At 43.6% G+C, this 26,501-nt stretch overlaps 1 protein-coding gene and 2 long non-coding RNA genes across 3 annotated transcripts in view; 1 reads left to right on the top strand and 2 right to left on the bottom strand.

Annotated features, from left to right (window-relative positions):
• LOC116653475 (uncharacterized) overlaps positions 1 to 2,119 on the bottom strand; it is a 98,412-nt gene extending 96,293 nt beyond the window's left edge. Inside the window, exon 1 of the long non-coding RNA XR_004307363.2 lies at positions 1,928 to 2,119. This is a non-coding gene — a long non-coding RNA (uncharacterized LOC116653475). The remainder of the gene's footprint in view (positions 1 to 1,927) is intronic.
• Positions 1 to 26,501, top strand: part of MUC5AC (mucin 5AC, oligomeric mucus/gel-forming) — a 44,538-nt gene that overhangs the window by 8,028 nt on the left and 10,009 nt on the right. The window contains 23 exon segments of the mRNA XM_085548424.1: positions 502 to 640; positions 1,464 to 1,574; positions 1,973 to 2,042; positions 2,459 to 2,596; positions 2,681 to 2,845; positions 3,601 to 3,695; positions 4,546 to 4,672; positions 5,155 to 5,410; positions 5,665 to 5,714; positions 6,374 to 6,474; positions 6,603 to 6,754; positions 7,360 to 7,498; positions 7,995 to 8,108; positions 8,434 to 8,613; positions 9,088 to 9,327; positions 9,910 to 10,066; positions 10,594 to 10,722; positions 11,059 to 11,200; positions 12,582 to 12,625; positions 12,725 to 12,925; positions 14,036 to 25,138; positions 25,612 to 25,814; positions 26,271 to 26,445. Of these exon segments, the coding sequence (XP_085404550.1) occupies positions 502 to 640; positions 1,464 to 1,574; positions 1,973 to 2,042; positions 2,459 to 2,596; positions 2,681 to 2,845; positions 3,601 to 3,695; positions 4,546 to 4,672; positions 5,155 to 5,410; positions 5,665 to 5,714; positions 6,374 to 6,474; positions 6,603 to 6,754; positions 7,360 to 7,498; positions 7,995 to 8,108; positions 8,434 to 8,613; positions 9,088 to 9,327; positions 9,910 to 10,066; positions 10,594 to 10,722; positions 11,059 to 11,200; positions 12,582 to 12,625; positions 12,725 to 12,925; positions 14,036 to 25,138; positions 25,612 to 25,814; positions 26,271 to 26,445 (14,231 nt within the window).
• LOC146760686 (uncharacterized) lies at positions 5,162 to 26,314 on the bottom strand. Its single transcript, XR_014946431.1, has 3 exons — positions 26,227 to 26,314; positions 6,537 to 6,751; positions 5,162 to 5,287 (listed from the first exon to the last, which is right to left on the bottom strand). It is a non-coding gene; the product is annotated as an uncharacterized LOC146760686 (long non-coding RNA).

The raw sequence follows: 26,501 nt of genomic DNA, 5'->3' as shown, positions 1-26,501 counted from the left end.
CCTTAAGAAGAAATGAACTACTTATTAATTAAAGTTCCTCAATTTCTTTTTAAGAGGATTTTCACTTCTGTTTTCTCCTCAGGCTCAGAAGCATAATTTTAAGTTTAGATATAAATTCTTCATTGGCAAGACTAACCATTTATAGGGAATAATCAAACTCAAATTGTGGAGGCTGAAAAGCGATTTGTAGTTGCAAATTACCATGTCACATTCTTCACAGCTCTGTGTTACACTAGAAATATACTAATAGTAATGAGGGACAATCTTTCATATTCAGCAGAATGGATACCAGGTTCAAAAGAATTTAGGTCTGCCGAATGACTGGAAATAGAAAAACATTATGTTAATAATCTTGAGATTTCAAAGAAACGTGGTTTCTTTGTAAGTACTATTTTCTCCAGAAGGCAGCATGATCAGCAATAAGGAAAATTAAGGTGCCCTTATGTCTAATTTCATTTATACATGCACTAGCAAGGTTACAGAATGCCTTCTTTATTTCAGTACTTGCGCTGGAGGTGAATGGACTTGCGTCACTCAGTCATGTCCAGGGACTTGCAGCATTGAGGGAGGCTCCCACATTACAACATTTGATGAAAAACACTATTCCTTCTATGGAGATTGTAGCTACGTCCTAACCAAGGTAAAAAGGAGTCACATTCCTTGCTTTAGTAATATGCTAAAGGAAAACACTTTTATTAAATACAAGGATGTTTAATTTAAATTACTGGTAATTACAGCAATGTTCTGAAACTTAAAGGAAAAGTGGAACCTTAAATAGATCCCAATGGGCTTACTGATAGTTCTGTAGAAAATAAATACACTTTAGAATTCTTGTCTGTTTGATCAGTGTTTAAGAGTTGCACTGAGTTTTTAAGTTTCCATTAAACAGCCTCAACACTTTTTTTAAATTGAATATTTGGCTGTTGATTTGTGCTGAGTATTGCAAAATCAATTTCATAATGACTTTATACTAATTAAAACCTGCTCTGAAAAAACTCATGCGGAATGTTACCAGGAAAGTGAACCATAAACACTTAAGAAATGAGCTAGAATGACAAAATTTAGAAATAGATTAGATCAATGAAAATTTTCAGTGAAAATCCCAAGCACAGGGCTGGATCAACAATGTGAGCATATGTGTTAAACTCCCTTTTTTGGCACCAGCATGTAAAATTAGATTCATGGGGCCCTGGAAGTACACCAAAACCCTCAACTTGGACAGATAATATCTAAAAAGCCCTAAATTTGAACATTCCATTTTCCTGTTGCTATAATTCCACATCTCAGCTGTCCTCAGTTTAGTATTGTTAACACCAAGAATATGAGTTCTGTGTGTTTCTCTGTAATAACTTGGCCATTAAGCACACTTCAAATACATCTCACAGAACACAGTCTGTGAAAAATAACAAAGACTGAGTGTGATCTTTCTAGTACAATGGACTTGTTTGGTTTTCTTCTACCAGCTCTGTGACAGCAATGAATTCACTGTTCTGGGTGATATCCACAAGTGTGGTCTGACTGACACGGAGACATGCCTCAAGGGTGTAGCCATCAGTCTAAGTGGAGGACAAACTGTAAGTAGCAAGTGCAAACAGCTAATATTCTGCAGTGATGTTTTCCAGCCTCAAAAAGCAAGTAGCAGGCAAATGTCATTACAGCACTGACTGATTTCTGTTTTATCTGATTTGAAAATGAATCCAATTTTTGAAAAAAACAAAGCAGATACAACGGAAGGCAAAATCCTCTTAGTTTTCTGTCATTAGTTGTGTTTTAGGCGTCAATGGATCTCTATAATAAAGATTAAAGAAATAGTAAGGGAATATGAAAATCATGATAGCTTGAGTCCACCAGCTTCCTTCTTCCCTTCCCCCCCCCACTCCTTCATCTTAAATAATGCTAGATAAACTACATTTGGAGAATGTTTTACCTTTCCTAAACATGCTTGTTAATCATTGCCTTTTCTTGCGGGCAGAACATTGTGATCCAGCCTTCTGGCAGTGTATTTGTGAATATGATCTACACGCAGCTGCCCTTCTCTGCAGGTAAGATCCTGTGGAAGACTTCCCTGATGTTTTTCATTAGAGAGTATCCTACCAGTTCTTCTCAGACACTGCTGCACCTGAACAGAAAGAAAACCATTAAATGACAGAATAGCTTTGTGTTGGAGTCTACCACTAAATCATGCTAAACATTTTCATTAAGCAAATGTGGTCTTTTAGATAGGAACAGAAACGTATGCCTTTCGCTCCACTTTAAAACAGCTGATGGAAAAGAGAAGTTTTAATGCATATTTATTCTTTAAAGTAAAGACAGCCCATTTTGGTGCAGGATTTGAAATCCTTTTTTTTTTTTTTTTCCTTCAAAAACTAGGATCACACACAGCTGTGTAATCCTCCTATACAGTGAAAAGTTGTTTCAACTGTTTATCTTAAATGAAATTATTCCTCTTTGTCTACAGCAAATGTCACCATTTTCAGACCATCATCATTCTTCATCGTTTTACAAACAACTTTTGGTCTTCAGCTGCAAATTCAAATTGTACCTCTCATGCAACTTTTTATAAACTTAGATCCATCACAGAAAGGGCAGACCTGTGGTAAGTGATCTTATTCTAACAACTGCCTTCATCAGCATGCTTGATTCTGTAGGAGACTTTCACAGCCTATCTACTTCCCTTTAGGTCTCTGCGGAAACTTCAATGACGTCCAGGCAGATGACTTCAAAACCACAAGTGGTGTAATAGAGGGTACTTCAGCTGCCTTTGGCAATACTTGGAAAACTCGGGCTGATTGTCCTGATGCCAAAATTACCTTTGAGAATCCCTGCACACTCAGCATCGAAAATGGTAAGCTCAGGATATAGTAAAGTTTTCTGTTCTCTTTTAAGACAGAAAGAAGAAATAAGCTGATCAACCACAAAGCGTTTAGCCAAAGTAACAGTGAACTATTTGCATACACATGCTATTTTCTTCAGCAGACACTAGAAATTTTCAATTAATAAGTAGTAAGTGGTTCAATATTTTGGATCTTCAAAAATATTCTTTTGGCTAAAGAAAGCCAGTGTTGCTTTTGCCAATTTATCTAAAGGGAACTGGAAACATACAGCATATAAGGAATCTATTCCTGGAAAGCACTAGTTGTCAACCAGGAAAGCAAATTGTGCACAGCTCAACTGAAGGCTGGAGGACTCACTGTGGTGCTTCCACTATCAAACTGTCAACCAGACTTACAGTTCCTGACTGACTTCATGGCTCTCTGAATCTTAAGAATTTCAACCAAAGAAACACTTAAGTTTTCAGCATCCACAGACACTCTTCAGTTTTTTAAGAACTACTGTATTTTCAATTCTCAATGTGATACTTCTTTATCATCTAAGCCATTTTAGTTTATTCCACAACAACTACCATAAATTAAGAGCACTGAGTTTATGAAGAGTTATTATTTTTGCACAGATGATGCAGAATACTGTTAATATTTGAGGAAACAATTGAATTCTGTAAAGGTAAAACCTCTCCAATTTCACTGCAGGAAATAATGTTATGTAGAAGCAAGAATTTAGGCAATGAAATGCAATATTAATGTGCATGTTTCAAATTCACAGATAAGTATGCTCAGCACTGGTGTGGCTTGCTCTCTGATACCATGGGACCTTTTGCTGAATGTCACTCAACAGTGAATCCAGAAGTTTACCAGAAGGTACTTGGCTCTTAACATTTTCACGCTTAAAAGAACAAGACTTGGACTACTTATGCTAACACCTGAGAGAATAAGATGCCAATCAGGAGAAGACACATTTACAACAGTTCTTTCCAAGGATTCATTTTATCTATTCATCTTAATATTTACTCCTTTATAAAAGTAATCTTTCTTTTCACTCAATGGTAGATAAATTTACAGGCATTTTCCTGCTGCTAAATGCCTAATCTAGGAGATCCAACTGTCTGGATTCTTTATCAAGTCCAATAACAGAAGGCACCTTTCCGGAATTAAAAGGAGTACAAGTAGTACTTTGCCTAGTTGCTCTCAGCTTGCACCTTTCTGCACATTTCTAAGGAGAAAGCAAGAAGTGAAAGTACAAAGCAACAAATGTTAAAAAACATTCCAAGATTTCAACCTATGGTCCTACTGGCTTAGTAACAAATTGAATGACTCCCACCCCCTTTATTCCTCTGAATCAGAGAGCCTAGCAAAGATGCAAAAGTCAGGTGGAATTAAGTACTTACTACTTGTTCCACTGTCTATCATACCATGGCTACAAATTGGAAGCAGCTGGGAAACCTGTCATCACCCGCAAAAGTAAAGAAAAACAACATAAAGGAAAAATAAGTTAAAACCGTGGGCCACTGATCACTATCTTTCTTTGCAAATCATCTTTTCTGAAAAGGCTCAAGGAAATCTTCAAATGAAAAACAGGCATGTGCTTACTTACATGCATTCGAATTACATTTGCTTTTAGTTGTAATGAACATGACGCTTCAAATAAAGTCTAAAGAGCCATGGTTTTGAAATGATAATCTGATGATCTCACATCATCCTCTTTCCTTAGAACTGCATATTTGATACATGTAACTGTGAGAATACTGAGGACTGCATGTGCGCTGCCCTTTCCAGCTACGTCAGAGCCTGCGCTGCTAAAGGAATACTCCTCAGTGGATGGAGGAACAAAGTCTGCAGTAAGTGGTACACCTCTTTGGCTCTTGAAAACAATTACCCAAAAGACCCTACAAACAAGCTTTTAGAACATATGGGATTTCCAGGGTAAATTGTGTTAAATTATGTTTTAAGTATAGCATTTGCTTCCAGGAATTTGGGGAAGAGAGAAATACCATAAAAGACAAGCAGCATACAGGGGGAAATATGAACAACAGACTTTGTTTACTTGCTCAGAAAATAGCAATAACGGAAAAACACACAATGTATCAATATATTTGAGTTTTTTTCCTTTTTTAATTCTGACAAAATAGTTGTATTTATGACACATTTACAGAGGAAAAATTTGCTTTGGCAGTTAAAAACAAAGCACCACACCAATGAGGACATCAGAAAAGCACATCTACTGTAATGCCATTTTTTACCACATGTATTTTACCTCAAATACTGTATTTATATCTACACTGATCCTTAAATTTAACTCACCTTGTTTTACTCTCTCAAGCAAAATACACCAACACTTGTCCAAAATCCTTGGAGTACACTTACAACGTTGATTCCTGTCAACCCACTTGTCGCTCTCTGAGTGAGCCTGATGTCACATGCAACATCAAGTTTGTCCCAGTTGATGGCTGCACCTGTGTAAATGGAACCTACATGGATGAAAGTGGCAAATGTGTGCCTGCTTCTAGCTGTCCTTGTTACTACAAAGGGATGCCTCTGTCTATTGGGGAAGTTATTCACGATAATGGCATTGTCTGGTAAGAGATTCTCCTTACTAGGATTAACCTTACAAATGAAATGGAATGTTCTGAAAGACAATTTTTAATTAGACAAATGGACAGAGCAAACTTTTCCACATATAGAATATAATGGTATTTTGGATGAAAAATAAGTATTCTGATGAAAAATAAGTTTTCTCCACGCAGTGTTTGTTTCATTATTTCAAATTAATTAGGAGACAAATTGAAACTCAGCAAGAGAAGCAAACATAACACCTTTCTCCTTTTTGTAGCACTTGCAGTTATGGAAAGTTGAGCTGTATTGGAGAGAAACCACCACCAGGTAACATACTACTTAAGATTTTATTTAATTTTCCCTTTATGCCTTCAACCTTTTCAATTCTGTTTTTGTTATAATGATACAAATTCTACAAGTGTGAAATCCACAGGAAAACAAACCAATGATTCTATAACACACCATAACTGTAAAAAAAAAACAACCAAAAAACACTGTTTTCACTTTCAAATGGTATAAACATCAAGCTATCACCTATTGGATTACCCAGGGGAAAAGAATACTTGCTCACTTTGGTGAAATTCAGGAGAAAAATGACTACTTTTCATATATTTTGTTTAAAATTAAAGAACTAAAAGCCAGTCACTTCAAACATGCAAAGTAAAACAGGTTCTTTGTTTTCTTATTTTTCCTTTGCTGAGAAGAGGTGTTTAATGAAGCTAACTGGACATTATTCTCTATGAACAGTCCAAGCATATACATAAAACCAGAATGGACATGACTTCAGAACATTTATTTCTATCTCTGGTTGAATGCGTTCTCTTAAGGTGCATGTATCTGAAACATATATTTGGTTTTGTTGGTATTGTTTTTTTGTTATTGTTGTTGTTGTTTGTTGTTTTGTTTGTTTTTGAATTTTTAAGGAAACACGAAGATACAAATACATGATTCACTTCACACTTCTCGTTCTTTTTTCTCTCTTCCAGTCTGTGCACCTCCCATGATCTATGTTGACTGTGGCAACGCTACTGCAGGTGTCACAGGAGCAGAATGCCAGAAGAGCTGTCAGACTCTAGACATGGAATGTGTAAGTATAGAATCTGTACACCCAATTGAAAGCATAAGAAAACAGATCTCTTTTATGCTTACCAGTTATAGATGGACTCTTCCATCAGGGCTATGTTTCAAGTCACATCTTATACATGGTCTTTACAGTACAAAACCCACTGTGTCTCTGGCTGCGTATGTCCTCCTAACTACGTATCAGATGGCAAAGGTGGCTGCATAGCTGCTGAAGAATGCCCATGTATTCACAATGGGGAGTCCTACCGTCCAGGAGACTCAATCAGAGTTGGCTGTAACAACTGGTAAGAGCATAATGAAACATTATTTTCAAGCACCTAAAAGGAAACAGTTTAAATTCTAGTAGAATTACAGCTTTTCCCTCCAGCAGTATCAAAATTTGTAGGAAAGAATCCTAAATAAGTTTATAAACTAAGCAAAAAAATAAGGCTAATTTGGCCCATTTGTGACCATTTTACATAAAAAGCAAACCACTTCTGTTTTGAAAGTGACACACACAACAGAAATTGCATGTGGTCAGAATAAAAACGTGGTTTAGATGCTGTCATATTCATTACAGTTAAGACAGCTTTCTTTTATTCTTCTCAGGCAATACCTATAATTCAATACACCCAACAAGATTTAGAAATGTGGAACATCTAAGTTTTTTCTAACCCAAATTATTCATGTCATCATGAAATAACATTGTCTTTGGGTAACTTTGGGTAAATTGGGACTCTGGAGCTTTGCTGCATTTCTGAAAATAAACAAACCTTAATTTTGCACTGTAGGGTTAATATTAAAAAAATAAATAAAAACAGAAGAATGTACATATAGAAATGTAAATACAAATTGGTATGATATGTGCATATCTGTTTTTTACATTTTTATTTCTTTTCATCTTACGTAGCACGTGTAGAAACAGAAAGTGGCACTGCTCTGAGGAACCATGCCTGGAAACCTGTTCAGTTTACGGAGATGGGCATTACACTACCTTTGATGGCAAACGCTTTGATTTTGAAGGAGACTGTGAATATGTTCTAATCCAGGTAAAAGATTCTTTCTCTACAACTATCTGAAAGGATGTTGCAGTGAGGTGGGAGCTGGTCTCTCTTTCTGGATGTTGAAGATCCTGCCTGCAGCCGGGGGGGGTGGAACTTGATGGCCCTAAGGGTCTTTTCCAACCCAAGCCATTCTGTGATTCTAGGATTCTCCAAGTAACAGGATGATAGGAAATGACCTTAAGTTGCATTAGGAAAGGTTTACGTTGGATATTAGGAAAAATTTCTTCACTGAAAGAGTGGTCAGACTCTGGAATGGGCTGCTCAGAGAGGTGGTGGAGTCACCGTCCCTGGAGGTGTTCAAAAAACATTTAGATGTGGTACTAAGGGGTGTGGTTTAATAGGGAAGTATTAGTGGTAAGTAGACAGTTGGACCAGATGACCTTGGGGGTCTTTTCCAACCATAGCAATTCTGTGGTTCTTTAATTCTTGTACACTGCATCACAGAGCATCACTAACACAGAATATTATTCCTCTGTTTCAGAACTACTGTGGCAGGAAAGGTCAGAATCAGGGAACCTTCAGAGTCATCACTGAGAACATTCCATGTGGCACAACAGGAACCACCTGCTCCAAGTCAATTAAAGTTTTCATGGAGGTAAGTATTTATTCTTCAGTAAGTTTCACCCCAAGCCTAATCTGCTGGAAGGACTGCTGGGTTGTCCCAGACAGACTGTATCATTAAAGTGTCCCCCAAGACAGTAAAAATGTTATCACGCTTCCATGCTCACTGCCAACAATTCTCCTGGGGAAAGCAATGGAGGGATTTTTTATGAGAAACAGATTAAGAGGATAATCTTAACATTTTTATGATGATGATTATTATAATTACTATTTCAAAAATGGTTACTAGCAATATAAGAAACTGGATCTAATGGGTGACTTTTAAAATCAGTCTCTAACTTTTTCATTTCTCATCCCAGAACTATGAGCTGGTACTCAGTGATGGACATTCTGATGTCATCCAAAGGTCACCTGGAGGAGTAATGCCATTCCAAATCCGTTCCATGGGCATTTACACAGTCGTTGACACTACTGTTGGTCTGATACTCATGTGGGACAAGAAAACAAGTATATTCATCAAACTCAGCCCAAGTTTTCAGGTACATTTTAAAGTCCAAACCCTGGAGTGAACACTCCTTGACCCATTTTCATGGTCTATCTCATATGGAAATATGGAAATTTAGGCTGCAACTGAAATAGCAGTTATTACCTATTATCTTTGTAACATTGACTCAGATTCTATACACACTTTTCCCATAAATTATGTTATTCAACCATGACAGAACAGCAGCTGTATCAGTAGTTTCCTTCAAGAAATTGCACTTTGCTGAAGAGGTACATTTAATATTAATCTTAAGAACAAAAACAACAAGTCTACTCTGCTTCTTTCCCTATCACTCCTAAGAATGAATTAGAGACATCTCTTCAGAAAGCTATTTTATGGGAATGTCCAAGACTGTTGCTGAAGAGGCCCAGCCCATCTTAAATAAGATTAATCCTGGAGTACGTTCCTCACAGATACTGAGAATCTGTACCTTGCTGATCTTCATTATTTTGTGTTTATCCCCACACAGGGACATGTCTGTGGCCTTTGTGGAAACTACGATGGCAATGGAAACAATGACTTTACTACACGCAGTCAGTCTGTGGTAGGAAATGTGCTGGAGTTTGCCAATAGCTGGAAAGTGTCTTCTACTTGCCCAAATGCCAATCAAACCAAAGACCCGTGCACCGCAAACCCATACAGGAAATCCTGGGCACAGAAGCAATGCAGCATCATTACCAGTGAAGTATTTGCAAAGTGTCACTCCCAGGTATGATAAAGCTTGAATCTGAAGTTCTTTTAAGCCAGAGATTACATAAATTTTTACGTGGGGTAGGTGAAAACACACTAGGATATGGACTTAATCACAAATTAAAAAAGTCAGATCATGCTCTAGATTAAGGAGAAAGGATATACACTTCCACTCCCTCAGCTTATGCCATTTGCTAACACAACACAAAAATTCATAGGACTTGTTTTCTTGTGTTATAGACAGTTACAAATAAATAGCAGGATACATTTTAATTGTGACGGTGTCATTTTCTATTAATATAAATATCAGCTGCATGGTATCTAGAATTGTGTGCAAGCATGCAGTAATGTAGCAATACTCCTTTTGCAATTGTGTCATTAACACCAAATTGTTCCTATTGGTTATGACTTAGTACTAATAGCTGTCCTCAACATTTTTCTCTTAATTTTTCAAAATATTATCATAATTTTTAAATATATTATCTTTCTCAAATATACAGAGTGTCCAATTTCAGATATTTTCTAATTTTTTGTACTACAGAAAACACCTTTTAAAAGTGAACAAGTGCAGGAAACAAAACTCAAATGTTTTTTCCAACAGGTTGAACCAAATGAATATTATCAAGCATGTGTGGATGATGCTTGTGCTTGTGACACTGGAGGAGACTGTGAATGTTTCTGTACAGCAGTAGCTGCCTATGCTCAAGCATGTAATGAGCTGGACATCTGCATTTCATGGAGGACTCCATCCATTTGCCGTAAGTCTCACCCCACTTCTTTCTTAAAAAGTTCAGAGGGAAAGAAAGCAACAGACAAGAAACAAACAAAAACAAACAAAGAAACAAACAACAAAAACAGAATAGGAAGAAGAAAGGATAAAACTATATTTGTAAGAGACACTGTTGTATCCTAAAAATGGGCAGAAAAAAAACCAAACAGTGCGGTAATAACAAAAAACCCAAAGCAATTTGAGTAAATCACTGGAAGTCAATTTACTTAAAAAGAAACTATCTGCCAGTAACTCTACCAGAGTATTATTAGGGTCCTATTTACTTGTCACTCATTATTTTGCATGCTTAAAGTGCAACTCTGTTCACTGCTTTATAACTTTACTGGCTTCCAAATGTTGTACAAATATAACAATAGTATTAAAAAAGAAATTTAAGACAACATGCTGCTCACCACTTACATGATTATGCTGATGACATGGGACTTTCACCCAGCAAAATAACACCTATGAAAATAAATAAAATTGAATCTTTTCTGTCATTTCTCCTTCCTATAGCTCTGTTCTGCGATTACTACAATCCACAGGGAGAATGTGAGTGGCACTACAAGCCCTGCGGAGCCCCTTGTATGAAGACCTGCAATAATCCAAGTGGGAAGTGCCTTCATGAGTTGAGAGGTTTGGAAGGTAAGTACAGTTATGCATATCTCATTCTACTTCTAAAAAACAAACGAACAAAAAACCGAGTAAGATTAACAAAATTTAGATCACTCAGCATTTGAAATGTTTATAGCAGAAATTTGAAGACAATCTAACTCCCCGATGAATCATACACTAGTTTGTAGTGAAGATGAGGACAAAATTCTTCCAAAGATTAATCTCTAATCAATGAAATTGGAGTAATGGAAGGTGAAATTCCAATTACCATGTGGAATAATTTCACAAGATCAAATATTAGCAGAGTATAGAGTTACATCTAATTGTGAAAGATCAGCATCAATATGACTCTCTATTTTATTGCAGGCTGTTATCCACACTGTCCAAAGAATAAGCCCTATTTTGATGAAGAAACCATGGCTTGTGTTTCTAATTGCGGCTGCTATGAGAACGGAAAACATTACAAGCCAGGAATGCAGATGCCGTCAAAGAAGAACTGCCAAACATGGTAGGATTAACAAAGATTTTTAAATGTCAAGCCTAAAGTTGCAGAACTTAATTCATCAGACATTTGGTTTTTTTGTTTGCTAGCAAAAACACAGCCAACCAGGCTGCTGAATAATGTCAGATTTTATTCTGTTCCCACAAATGCAAAATGATGAAACATTTTACTTTACGGAGATTAATATATTACTCACTTTGCATTCTTATTACAAACATTATTAAGTAAAAACAAATTAAATTAATAATAATTTTGTAAGTAATCTGAGGACTTACATTAAGATATCCCCATGTCAAACTTTCTATCAAACAGAACAAAGTTAGCAGAACCATTTTTGAAGCAGTTAACACTGTTCTGAGACATCTTGGGGAGGGACTCCCTGAGACTGCAGCAATAGGACAAGGGTAAAAGTTTGAAGCTAAAACAGGGTAGGTTTAGATTAAACATTAGGAAGAAATTCTTCACTATGAGTGTGGGGAGACACTGGAACAGGTTGCCCAGAAGAAGCTGTGGATGCCCCATCCCTGAAAGTGTTTAAGGACAAGTTTGATGGGGCTTTGAGCAACCTCGTCTAGTGGGAATGTCCCTACCCATGGCAGGGGGTTCAACTAAACAATCTTTAAGGTCCCTTCAAACCCAAATCACTCTACAATTTTATGATTCTATGATCTTTAAAATAGCTATAAATGAATAGTGCAAGCAGTGCAGCCAGAGCGGCAAAGAGTCTAGTACAAAGCCCATCTGACTATTTACTCAACTTTATGTTACACTTTGCAACTCATAGATAGCTTTGATTGCCTCACCTATGTCATCAACAGTACTAAATGTAAACTGTTAAATACGTATCTGTATTTGCTTAAGTTTATGAAGTGTACTTATGCCTTTAGTCATATAAATGTAAATAAATATATCAGGATTCAATTCTTAACAGATAATAGATAAATTCTCTTTAAAAACTACATTCCCTGAAGCGGTTTGTCGGAAATCTGATGAAAATTCTCTGTATGGAAAGTATTAACATCTGTAACACAATGATCCTTTCTCAACTGATATTTTCACTGCACTTTCCCTACCAAAAATGTCTCCTATCAAGGAGACAAGAACATTCCTAATCACACCTCCCCATATCTTTGCCTTGCCTCTAAAGGCACCATCGAGAATATCCTGCGTTTAGTATAATGCTATATAAGAATTTATTTTCTTGCCACAAAATGGAGTGATCCTATCTAACCTGAATTTGTAAGGCAGAACTGAACACCTGACTTAGAGAAATCAGTCTCCTTGTACACTGCAACATGCAATGAACAAAAGACAACAAAAAAAGAAATAGTAAAATGATACTACTAACCAATACATTCAGATTCATCATCTTTTTTCTCTTTTCCAGTGAATGCACGCATGATGGCAAAATATGCAAATACGATGAACATGGTATGTTGAAAAAGCTGTTTTCATAAGAGTATAATGCATTTAAAACACCCTGCTCTGTGTTTTAGATATTAAAGAATACTATCCTCTTTCGTTTTACAGAATGTGTCTGCATTTATGAAGGACGGACATATAACTATACAGACATTATCTACAATACTACAGATGGCATAGGAGGATGTATTGTGGCAACCTGTGGTCCCAATGGAACACTTCAAAGAGTTGTGTACGACTGTCCAATCTCAACATCACCCACAACACCGTTTCACTTCAGCACTACACCGCCTGCCACTGTTTCCACAGGTAAAATCTTATAGCTCATAGGAACTTATTCTATGTATTACTGGGTAAAATACAGCCACCACATATCACTTTTATTAGTGTTGGGTTTCAGTCAATATTTGGTAATCAAATTAATACAGTACAGAAAACAGAAATGCTTCCAAAACACCAACATAGAAATAACTGCACACTATTTTGATACAATTATTTTGTTTGTTTTCACAGCAAACTATAAGAAAACTGTATGAGATCTATTACCTCTCATTGTAACTATTTTGATGCCTGGAATAATCTTTACTAAATAAACAGATCACTCACCATTTTTCCTATTAAACCATAGAATGATTACATTCTATAGATTTCCTGATAGGGTTCATGATATGTATAATTACAGTACTAAGTAGACTGCTTAGATAATACTCACTTATAGAATTCTTCTCCAGAATACTAAAGGTTGGTAATCTCTAATTACTGTGACCACAAGTTTAACAAAATACATATTTTGAATTACGAGATTTCAAATCTCAGAAACCATCAGCACAACTGGAATTTGTTCGCCATTTTCCAGCCATTTCATATGAATAATTTGTCTGCAAAATCTTATGGATTCCTCCCCACTCAATAAATAATTTCTTAAGAGCAGAACTAAAGAGCAAAGTGTTGAGGTGCTAATGATGATGTTGCATCAGGGATATCTTAACTTCAAATGAAGAATAATGGCATCGCCATGCATTTCATGAGGAATAAATTCATTAGGAATGAAAATTAAATATACCAGTGAAATAAATGCTATTCTTTCCGTCACACTTGACACTAAAGAGGGACTACTAAATAATGAAACAAGACACAAAACCAAAGAATTGCACTGAATCAAATGTTAAAAAAACAAAAAAAAGGCTTTTTCCTTCAAAACAGATAAAATATGTCAAACATGTCAGTAAGTTAAAATGCTAAGTAATGGATTTTCTATTCTAGTTGATATTCAATTATGAGCATCCCAAAATAATATATTAGAAGGCTCACAATGCAACCAGTGATGTTTAAAAAAATACAGCCCATTTAATATAATGAAAAAAAAAAGGGGGGGGGAAATTATTCTAAGTTTCAAAGTATTTTCTTTCACTCTTTCAGTTACATCATCACCAACGACATCAGTATGCGTTCATGAAGTCTGTCAGTGGTCAGAATGGTATGATGGAAGTTCACTAATACCTGGATTTGATGGTGGAGATTTTGAAACATTCAGTGATTTGAGAGCTAAAGGTTATGAAGTCTGCAGAGATCCAAAGGCTGTTCAATGCAGGGCAGAGAAATTTCCTAACATACCACTGAAGGACCTTGGCCAAAGAGTAGAATGTAATACAAAAGCTGGGCTTATATGTTACAACAAAGATCAAATTTCAACTATGTGCTACAATTACGAAATCAGAATCTTATGTTGTGTTTTTGTACCGTGCTCTTCCACTCCAACCACCACAACACCTTACGAAATTTCAACACGGACCACACATACCCCAGTTCCAGAAATGACAACCACAACAGCAAGTACCATTATTACAACTTCATCTACAATCACAGAAACAGGAAGTCCTACTGTCACAAGTACTTCATCAGAAACAACAAGTACCTCTGAAGAGACAACAGGTACAACACCTTGCCAACCGAAGTGCAAATGGTCCAAATGGTATGATGTCCATTTCCCAACTTTGCACAACAAAGGAGATTATGAAACCTACCAGGACATTAGATCTGCTGGAAAAGCAATCTGTAGAAACCCTGAAAAAATACAATGCAGAGCAGAGAAATACCCACATAAACCTATTGAAGAAATAGGCCAGGTTGTCCATTGCAATCTCACATATGGACTTATCTGCAGAAATGAAGATCAAAAAGGAGAACTGCATATATGTCTTAATTATCAGATAAAAGTATTCTGTTGTGATGACTACAGCCACTGTCAAACAAGAGTGACGCCTACGGTACCAGAAGAAATTACTACCACCTCTACACAATCACCAGTTACTACAACCACAGAAACGTCAACATTTACAACTAAAATAACATCACCAGTCACCACATCTCCTTCAACAGCAGAAATCTGCGTAAAAGAAGAATGTAGCTGGTCAACTTGGTATGATGTAAGCTATCCAGAGTCAGGATACAATGATGGAGACTTCGATACGGTTCAGAATATAAGAAAACAGGGGTATAAAGTCTGTGCTAACAGAAAGGCTGTAGAATGCAGAGCGGTAAGATTCCCTAATACACCATATCAACTCCTGGAGCAGCATATTACATGCAACACTGAAGAAGGTTTAATATGCTACAATAAAGACCAGCTACCACCGATTTGCTACAACTATGAAGTACGATTTAAATGCTGTAAAAATGTATCAGTACCATGCAAAACACCACAAACAACATCTTCAACTGCCAAACAATCAACAACTGGGACAATCTCAACAACAAAAATTACACCATACACAGAAGTATCAACAACGACATACACACCAATTATACAAACAAAACATAAGACAACAACAACAGAAACAATACCACCAAGAACAGAAAATATTCACAGTGAAACAACAACAACAAAACAAAGCACAGAAACAGAAACAGTCTCCACCACAACAGCAACAACAACAACGATAGGCTGCACATCGACCGGTGTAACAATTACTTCCACCAGCTCACCTTCCACCACGCACCACGTTACCGCCTGCACACCTGAACTCTGCTCCTGGACGGACTGGTTTGACGTTGACTTCCCCTCCTCGGGGACAAGCCAGGGAGACTTCGAAACCTACCAGCACATCCGCGCTGCTGGGAAGGAAGTCTGTCGACAGCCAAAACAAATTGAGTGCCAGGCCGAGGACTACCCCGAGATTTCCATCGAACAAGTCGGACAGGTTGTGCAGTGTGACGTCCACTACGGACTGGTGTGCAAGAACCAGGACCAGCACGGCAGTTTTAAGATGTGCCTCAACTACAGGATCCGTGTCCTCTGCTGCCGGCCTAACCCCGAATGCGTACAGACCATTACTCCTACCACCAGTCCCACCACCACCACCTTCTCCACAGGAACCTCTTCCACTACACCCTTCATCACCGTCACAACCTCCACCTCCACCGCTACACCCACCTCCTCGGAAACAACACCAATAACCTCCACCAGCACCAGCACCCTCTCGCCGACCCCCACTCTCATCTCTTCCACCAGCTCACCTTCCACCACGCACCACGTTACCGCCTGCACACCTGAACTCTGCTCCTGGACGGACTGGTTTGACGTTGACTTCCCCTCCTCGGGGACAAGCCAGGGAGACTTCGAAACCTACCAGCACATCCGCGCTGCCGGGAAGGAAGTCTGTCGACAGCCAAAACAAATTGAGTGCCAGGCCGAGGACTACCCCGAGATTTCCATCGAACAAGTCGGACAGGTTGTGCAGTGTGACGTCCACTATGGACTGGTGTGCAAGAACCAGGACCAGCACGACAATTTTAAGATGTGCCTCAACTACAGGATCCGTGTCCTCTGCTGCCGGCCTAACCCCGAATGCGTACAGACCATTACTCCTACCACCAGTCCCACCACCACCACCTTCTCCACAGGAACCTCTTCCACTACACCCTTCATCACCGTCACAACCTCCACCTCCACCGCTACGCCCACCTCCTCGGAAACAACACCAATAACCTCCACCAGCACCAGCACCCTCTCGCCGACCCCCACTCTCATCTCTTCCACCAGCTCACCTTCCACCACGCACCACGTTACTGCCTGCACACCTGAACTCTGCTCCTGGACGGACTGGTTTGACGTTGACTTCCCCTCCTCGGGGACAAGCCAGGGAGACTTCGAAACCTACCAGCACATCCGCGCTGCCGGGAAGGAAGTCTGTCGACAGCCAAAACAAATTGAGTGCCAGGCCGAGGACTACCCCGAGATTTCCATCGAACAAGTCGGACAGGTTGTGCAGTGTGACGTCCACTACGGACTGGTGTGCAAGAACCAGGACCAGCACGGCAGTTTTAAGATGTGCCTCAACTACAGGATCCGTGTCCTCTGCTGCCGGCCTAACCCCGAATGCGTACAGACCATTACTCCTACCACCAGTCCCACCACCACCACCTTCTCCACAGCAACCTCTTCCACTACACCCTTCATCACCGTCACAACCTCCACCTCCACCGCTACGCCCACCTCCTCAGAAACAACACCAATAACCTCCACCAGCACCAGCACCCTCTCGCCGACCCCCACTCTCATCTCTTCCACCAGCTCACCTTCCACCACGCACCACGTTACCGCCTGCACACCTGAACTCTGCTCCTGGACGGACTGGTTTGACGTTGACTTCCCCTCCTCGGGGACAAGCCAGGGAGACTTCGAAACCTACCAGCACATCCGCGCTGCCGGGAAGGAAGTCTGTCGACAGCCAAAACAAATTGAGTGCCAGGCCGAGGACTACCCCGAGATTTCCATCGAACAAGTCGGACAGGTTGTGCAGTGTGACGTCCACTACGGACTGGTGTGCAAGAACCAGGACCAGCACGACAATTTTAAGATGTGCCTCAACTACAGGATCCGTGTCCTCTGCTGCCGGCCTAACCCCGAATGCGTACAGACCATTACTCCTACCACCAGTCCCACCACCACCACCTTCTCCACAGGAACCTCTTCCACTACACCCTTCATCACCGTCACAACCTCCACCTCCACCGCTACGCCCACCTCCTCGGAAACAACACCAATAACCTCCACCAGCACCAGCACCCTCTCGCCGACCCCCACTCTCATCTCTTCCACCAGCTCACCTTCCACCACGCACCACGTTACCGCCTGCACACCTGAACTCTGCTCCTGGACGGACTGGTTTGACGTTGACTTCCCCTCCTCGGGGACAAGCCAGGGAGACTTCGAAACCTACCAGCACATCCGCGCTGCCGGGAAGGAAGTCTGTCGACAGCCAAAACAAATTGAGTGCCAGGCCGAGGACTACCCCGAGATTTCCATCGAACAAGTCGGACAGGTTGTGCAGTGTGACGTCCACTACGGACTGGTGTGCAAGAACCAGGACCAGCACGGCAGTTTTAAGATGTGCCTCAACTACAGGATCCGTGTCCTCTGCTGCCGGCCTAACCCCGAATGCGTACAGACCATTACTCCTACCACCAGTCCCACCACCACCACCTTCTCCACAGGAACCTCTTCCACTACACCCTTCATCACCGTCACAACCTCCACCTCCACCGCTACACCCACCTCCTCGGAAACAACACCAATAACCTCCACCAGCACCAGCACCCTCTCGCCGACCCCCACTCTCATCTCTTCCACCAGCTCACCTTCCACCACGCACCACGTTACCGCCTGCACACCTGAACTCTGCTCCTGGACGGACTGGTTTGACGTTGACTTCCCCTCCTCGGGGACAAGCCAGGGAGACTTCGAAACCTACCAGCACATCCGCGCTGCCGGGAAGGAAGTCTGTCGACAGCCAAAACAAATTGAGTGCCAGGCCGAGGACTACCCCGAGATTTCCATCGAACAAGTCGGACAGGTTGTGCAGTGTGACGTCCACTATGGACTGGTGTGCAAGAACCAGGACCAGCACGACAATTTTAAGATGTGCCTCAACTACAGGATCCGTGTCCTCTGCTGCCGGCCTAACCCCGAATGCGTACAGACCATTACTCCTACCACCAGTCCCACCACCACCACCTTCTCCACAGGAACCTCTTCCACTACACCCTTCATCACCGTCACAACCTCCACCTCCACCGCTACGCCCACCTCCTCGGAAACAACACCAATAACCTCCACCAGCACCAGCACCCTCTCGCCGACCCCCACTCTCATCTCTTCCACCAGCTCACCTTCCACCACGCACCACGTTACTGCCTGCACACCTGAACTCTGCTCCTGGACGGACTGGTTTGACGTTGACTTCCCCTCCTCGGGGACAAGCCAGGGAGACTTCGAAACCTACCAGCACATCCGCGCTGCCGGGAAGGAAGTCTGTCGACAGCCAAAACAAATTGAGTGCCAGGCCGAGGACTACCCCGAGATTTCCATCGAACAAGTCGGACAGGTTGTGCAGTGTGACGTCCACTACGGACTGGTGTGCAAGAACCAGGACCAGCACGGCAGTTTTAAGATGTGCCTCAACTACAGGATCCGTGTCCTCTGCTGCCGGCCTAACCCCGAATGCGTACAGACCATTACTCCTACCACCAGTCCCACCACCACCACCTTCTCCACAGCAACCTCTTCCACTACACCCTTCATCACCGTCACAACCTCCACCTCCACCGCTACGCCCACCTCCTCAGAAACAACACCAATAACCTCCACCAGCACCAGCACCCTCTCGCCGACCCCCACTCTCATCTCTTCCACCAGCTCACCTTCCACCACGCACCACGTTACCGCCTGCACACCTGAACTCTGCTCCTGGACGGACTGGTTTGACGTTGACTTCCCCTCCTCGGGGACAAGCCAGGGAGACTTCGAAACCTACCAGCACATCCGCGCTGCCGGGAAGGAAGTCTGTCGACAGCCAAAACAAATTGAGTGCCAGGCCGAGGACTACCCCGAGATTTCCATCGAACAAGTCGGACAGGTTGTGCAGTGTGACGTCCACTACGGACTGGTGTGCAAGAACCAGGACCAGCACGACAATTTTAAGATGTGCCTCAACTACAGGATCCGTGTCCTCTGCTGCCGGCCTAACCCCGAATGCGTACAGACCATTACTCCTACCACCAGTCCCACCACCACCACCTTCTCCACAGGAACCTCTTCCACTACACCCTTCATCACCGTCACAACCTCCACCTCCACCGCTACGCCCACCTCCTCGGAAACAACACCAATAACCTCCACCAGCACCAGCACCCTCTCGCCGACCCCCACTCTCATCTCTTCCACCAGCTCACCTTCCACCACGCACCACGTTACCGCCTGCACACCTGAACTCTGCTCCTGGACGGACTGGTTTGACGTTGACTTCCCCTCCTCGGGGACAAGCCAGGGAGACTTCGAAACCTACCAGCACATCCGCGCTGCCGGGAAGGAAGTCTGTCGACAGCCAAAACAAATTGAGTGCCAGGCCGAGGACTACCCCGAGATTTCCATCGAACAAGTCGGACAGGTTGTGCAGTGTGACGTCCACTACGGACTGGTGTGCAAGAACCAGGACCAGCACGGCAGTTTTAAGATGTGCCTCAACTACAGGATCCGTGTCCTCTGCTGCCGGCCTAACCCCGAATGCGTACAGACCATTACTCCTACCACCAGTCCCACCACCACCACCTTCTCCACAGGAACCTCTTCCACTACACCCTTCATCACCGTCACAACCTCCACCTCCACCGCTACGCCCACCTCCTCGGAAACAACACCAATAACCTCCACCAGCACCAGCACCCTCTCGCCGACCCCCACTCTCATCTCTTCCACCAGCTCACCTTCCACCACGCACCACGTTACCGCCTGCACACCTGAACTCTGCTCCTGGACGGACTGGTTTGACGTTGACTTCCCCTCCTCGGGGACAAGCCAGGGAGACTTCGAAACCTACCAGCACATCCGCGCTGCCGGGAAGGAAGTCTGTCGACAGCCAAAACAAATTGAGTGCCAGGCCGAGGACTACCCCGAGATTTCCATCGAACAAGTCGGACAGGTTGTGCAGTGTGACGTCCACTACGGACTGGTGTGCAAGAACCAGGACCAGCACGACAATTTTAAGATGTGCCTCAACTACAGGATCCGTGTCCTCTGCTGCCGGCCTAACCCCGAATGTGTACAGACCATTACTCCTACCACCAGTCCCACCACCACCACCTTCTCCACAGGAACCTCTTCCACTACACCCTTCATCACCGTCACAACCTCCACCTCCACCGCTACGCCCACCTCCTCGGAAACAACACCAATAACCTCCACCAGCACCAGCACCCTCTCGCCGACCCCCACTCTCATCTCTTCCACCAGCTCACCTTCCACCACGCACCACGTTACCGCCTGCACACCTGAACTCTGCTCCTGGACGGACTGGTTTGACGTTGACTTCCCCTCCTCGGGGACAAGCCAGGGAGACTTCGAAACCTACCAGCACATCCGCGCTGCCGGGAAGGAAGTCTGTCAACAGCCAAAACAAATTGAGTGCCAGGCCGAGGACTACCCCGAGATTTCCATCGAACAAGTCGGACAGGTTGTGCAGTGTGACGTCCACTATGGACTGGTGTGCAAGAACCAGGACCAGCACGGCAGTTTTAAGATGTGCCTCAACTACAGGATCCGTGTCCTCTGCTGCCGGCCTAACCCCGAATGCGTACAGACCATTACTCCTACCACCAGTCCCACCACCACCACCTTCTCCACAGGAACCTCTTCCACTACACCCTTCATCACCGTCACAACCTCCACCTCCACCGCTACGCCCACCTCCTCGGAAACAACACCAATAACCTCCACCAGCACCAGCACCCTCTCGCCGACCCCCACTCTCATCTCTTCCACCAGCTCACCTTCCACCACGCACCACGTTACCGCCTGCACACCTGAACTCTGCTCCTGGACGGACTGGTTTGACGTTGACTTCCCCTCCTCGGGGACAAGCCAGGGAGACTTCGAAACCTACCAGCACATCCGCGCTGCCGGGAAGGAAGTCTGTCGACAGCCAAAACAAATTGAGTGCCAGGCCGAGGACTACCCCGAGATTTCCATCGAACAAGTCGGACAGGTTGTGCAGTGTGACGTCCACTACGGACTGGTGTGCAAGAACCAGGACCAGCACGGCAGTTTTAAGATGTGCCTCAACTACAGGATCCGTGTCCTCTGCTGCCGGCCTAACCCCGAATGCGTACAGACCATTACTCCTACCACCAGTCCCACCACCACCACCTTCTCCACAGGAACCTCTTCCACTACACCCTTCATCACCGTCACAACCTCCACCTCCACCGCTACGCCCACCTCCTCGGAAACAACACCAATAACCTCCACCAGCACCAGCACCCTCTCGCCGACCCCCACTCTCATCTCTTCCACCAGCTCACCTTCCACCACGCACCACGTTACCGCCTGCACACCTGAACTCTGCTCCTGGACGGACTGGTTTGACGTTGACTTCCCCTCCTCGGGGACAAGCCAGGGAGACTTCGAAACCTACCAGCACATCCGCGCTGCCGGGAAGGAAGTCTGTCGACAGCCAAAACAAATTGAGTGCCAGGCCGAGGACTACCCCGAGATTTCCATCGAACAAGTCGGACAGGTTGTGCAGTGTGACGTCCACTACGGACTGGTGTGCAAGAACCAGGACCAGCACGGCAGTTTTAAGATGTGCCTCAACTACAGGATCCGTGTCCTCTGCTGCCGGCCTAACCCCGAATGCGTACAGACCATTACTCCTACCACCAGTCCCACCACCACCACCTTCTCCACAGGAACCTCTTCCACTACACCCTTCATCACCGTCACAACCTCCACCTCCACCGCTACGCCCACCTCCTCGGAAACAACACCAATAACCTCCACCAGCACCAGCACCCTCTCGCCGACCCCCACTCTCATCTCTTCCACCAGCTCACCTTCCACCACGCACCACGTTACCGCCTGCACACCTGAACTCTGCTCCTGGACGGACTGGTTTGACGTTGACTTCCCCTCCTCGGGGACAAGCCAGGGAGACTTCGAAACCTACCAGCACATCCGCGCTGCCGGGAAGGAAGTCTGTCGACAGCCAAAACAAATTGAGTGCCAGGCCGAGGACTACCCCGAGATTTCCATCGAACAAGTCGGACAGGTTGTGCAGTGTGACGTCCACTACGGACTGGTGTGCAAGAACCAGGACCAGCACGGCAGTTTTAAGATGTGCCTCAACTACAGGATCCGTGTCCTCTGCTGCCGGCCTAACCCCGAATGCGTACAGACCATTACTCCTACCACCAGTCCCACCACCACCACCTTCTCCACAGGAACCTCTTCCACTACACCCTTCATCACCGTCACAACCTCCACCTCCACCGCTACGCCCACCTCCTCGGAAACAACACCAATAACCTCCACCAGCACCAGCACCCTCTCGCCGACCCCCACTCTCATCTCTTCCACCAGCTCACCTTCCACCACGCACCACGTTACCGCCTGCACACCTGAACTCTGCTCCTGGACGGACTGGTTTGACGTTGACTTCCCCTCCTCGGGGACAAGCCAGGGAGACTTCGAAACCTACCAGCACATCCGCGCTGCCGGGAAGGAAGTCTGTCGACAGCCAAAACAAATTGAGTGCCAGGCCGAGGACTACCCCGAGATTTCCATCGAACAAGTCGGACAGGTTGTGCAGTGTGACGTCCACTACGGACTGGTGTGCAAGAACCAGGACCAGCACGACAATTTTAAGATGTGCCTCAACTACAGGATCCGTGTCCTCTGCTGCCGGCCTAACCCCGAATGCGTACAGACCATTACTCCTACCACCAGTCCCACCACCACCACCTTCTCCACAGGAACCTCTTCCACTACACCCTTCATCACCGTCACAACCTCCACCTCCACCGCTACGCCCACCTCCTCGGAAACAACACCAATAACCTCCACCAGCACCAGCACCCTCTCGCCGACCCCCACTCTCATCTCTTCCACCAGCTCACCTTCCACCACGCACCACGTTACCGCCTGCACACCTGAACTCTGCTCCTGGACGGACTGGTTTGACGTTGACTTCCCCTCCTCGGGGACAAGCCAGGGAGACTTCGAAACCTACCAGCACATCCGCGCTGCCGGGAAGGAAGTCTGTCGACAGCCAAAACAAATTGAGTGCCAGGCCGAGGACTACCCCGAGATTTCCATCGAACAAGTCGGACAGGTTGTGCAGTGTGACGTCCACTACGGACTGGTGTGCAAGAACCAGGACCAGCACGGCAGTTTTAAGATGTGCCTCAACTACAGGATCCGTGTCCTCTGCTGCCGGCCTAACCCCGAATGCGTACAGACCATTACTCCTACCACCAGTCCCACCACCACCACCTTCTCCACAGGAACCTCTTCCACTACACCCTTCATCACCGTCACAACCTCCACCTCCACCGCTACGCCCACCTCCTCGGAAACAACACCAATAACCTCCACCAGCACCAGCACCCTCTCGCCGACCCCCACTCTCATCTCTTCCACCAGCTCACCTTCCACCACGCACCACGTTACCGCCTGCACACCTGAACTCTGCTCCTGGACGGACTGGTTTGACGTTGACTTCCCCTCCTCGGGGACAAGCCAGGGAGACTTCGAAACCTACCAGCACATCCGCGCTGCCGGGAAGGAAGTCTGTCGACAGCCAAAACAAATTGAGTGCCAGGCCGAGGACTACCCCGAGATTTCCATCGAACAAGTCGGACAGGTTGTGCAGTGTGACGTCCACTACGGACTGGTGTGCAAGAACCAGGACCAGCACGACAATTTTAAGATGTGCCTCAACTACAGGATCCGTGTCCTCTGCTGCCGGCCTAACCCCGAATGCGTACAGACCATTACTCCTACCACCAGTCCCACCACCACCACCTTCTCCACAGGAACCTCTTCCACTACACCCTTCATCACCGTCACAACCTCCACTTCCACCGCTACGCCCACCTCCTCAGAAACAACACCAATAACCTCCACCAGCACCAGCACCCTCTCGCCGACCCCCACTCTCATCTCTTCCACCAGCTCAGCTTCCACCACGCAAACCTTTCCCACCTGCACACCTGAACTCTGCTCCTGGACGGACTGGTTTGACGTTGACTTCCCCTCCTCGGGGACAAGCCAGGGAGACTTCGAAACCTACCAGCACATCCGTGCTGCTGGGAAGGAAGTCTGTCGACAGCCAAAACAAATTGAGTGCCAGGCCGAGGACTACCCCGAGATTTCCATCGAACAAGTCGGACAGGTTGTGCAGTGTGACGTCCACTACGGACTGGTGTGCAAGAACCAGGACCAGCATGGAAGTTTTAAGATGTGCCTCAACTACAGGATCCGTGTCCTCTGCTGCCGGCCCAACCCCGACTGTGTACAGACCATTACTCCTACCACCAGTCCCACCACCACCACCTTCTCCACAGGAACCTCCTCCACTACACCCTTCATCACGGTCACAGGTTCTTCAACTTCCAGCAGCTACAGCACTATTACCTCTTTATCAACACCATGTTACTGTAAAATTGGAAACAACATTTATTCTCCTGGTGAGTGATAGTATTTTTTTCTCTTTACATATATCTTTTTTTTTCCTATGTTTTAAAATATTTTTTTTCAAAGTTATTTTTATATTTATTTTTTTAATTACACACCTTTTTTTTTTTTTCATATTACCTTTGAATTTGACATACGAATGTCAATTGGATTTTTACTTACCTCTCTCCCTTTTAGAGCTACTGTTGTAATCTTTAGATATAATCGCCTGAGCCTTATTTTTGAGTGTTTAATAATAATGATTAAATTCTGAATAAATAGATCTGTGACAGATATTATAAACTAAACAACTGATTACCAATCAAATTTCTCATTACCATCTTATATGTATCATAACAGTGTATTTGAAAAAAACATTTCGTTCACTATATTTGAAATCAGAACACTCAGAAATGTAATGCTTTGTTAAGTTTTAAATAATTTTCTTTTCTCTCTGTTTTTGAATTTTTTTCCCCCCCTTCTTCAGGTCAACTGATTTATAGCACGATGGATAGTGATGGATGTACATTTTATGCTAGATGTAGTGAAACATGTACAGTTGTACGCTATACTGGAGACTGTAATTTTACTAGTCCAGTAACCACTACATCCACTCAGATGCCTACCGTAACAACATCACACCCAATTCTTCCTCCAGGTTGTGTTTCTGCTACGCACCCTCCCCTTCAGGTATGTCATTTCTCTGTTATGATTTTTGAAATAACATCAGTGTTAGTTTTATACTAGAAAGGTATAGAAAAGGAACAGTTGCCTATCTTATATATTTTGCTTGTCAGAATAACTCTTGCTGCCTGTCAATATATGACATAAATTTTCTATGTGTCTTCTTTCAATTTTTTATTTTATTTTTTATTTTTTTTTTAATTAAGAAAGAAAAATGCAGTGATTTTTTTTTTTTTTATGATTCCACTGCTGGTTAAACATACTTTTTAATGCACTGCATTGTGTATGTAACAAACCTTCCTTCTCAATGAAATAGAAAAGCAAGTTTTCTTGTGCTTTTTGTCTCTTCACTGAACAGAAAAATTAAAGCTAGTATAGAGGCTTACTCATCTCATAACAATACTAGTAAAATTCATACCTGTTTGCAAATAATTGTGACAGCAATTTCTGTTCATTTTGCAGCCTGGCCAGAGATTCAAATTATCCAACTGTACAGAACTCATCTGTGAGGGAAACAACAAAGTTGTAGTAAATCAAACAGTGTGTCCACCTATAAAAGAAATTACCTGTGCAAACAAATATCCAGCAGTATTGGTACCTGATGAAAATGGATGTTGTTACCACTATGAGTGTCAATGTAAGTGTAAATTAAGGAATTACATTTTTGAAAATAAGCAAAAGTTTGCACAGAAT

The sequence above is a fragment of the Coturnix japonica genome, chromosome 5 (genome assembly GCF_054131305.1).
Source record: "Coturnix japonica strain WE chromosome 5, WE-NBRP24, whole genome shotgun sequence".
NCBI classification, from domain to species: domain Eukaryota; kingdom Metazoa; phylum Chordata; class Aves; order Galliformes; family Phasianidae; genus Coturnix; species Coturnix japonica.
The sequence above is the reverse complement of the archived record's forward strand: the minus strand, read 5'-3'. Positions and strand labels throughout refer to the sequence as shown.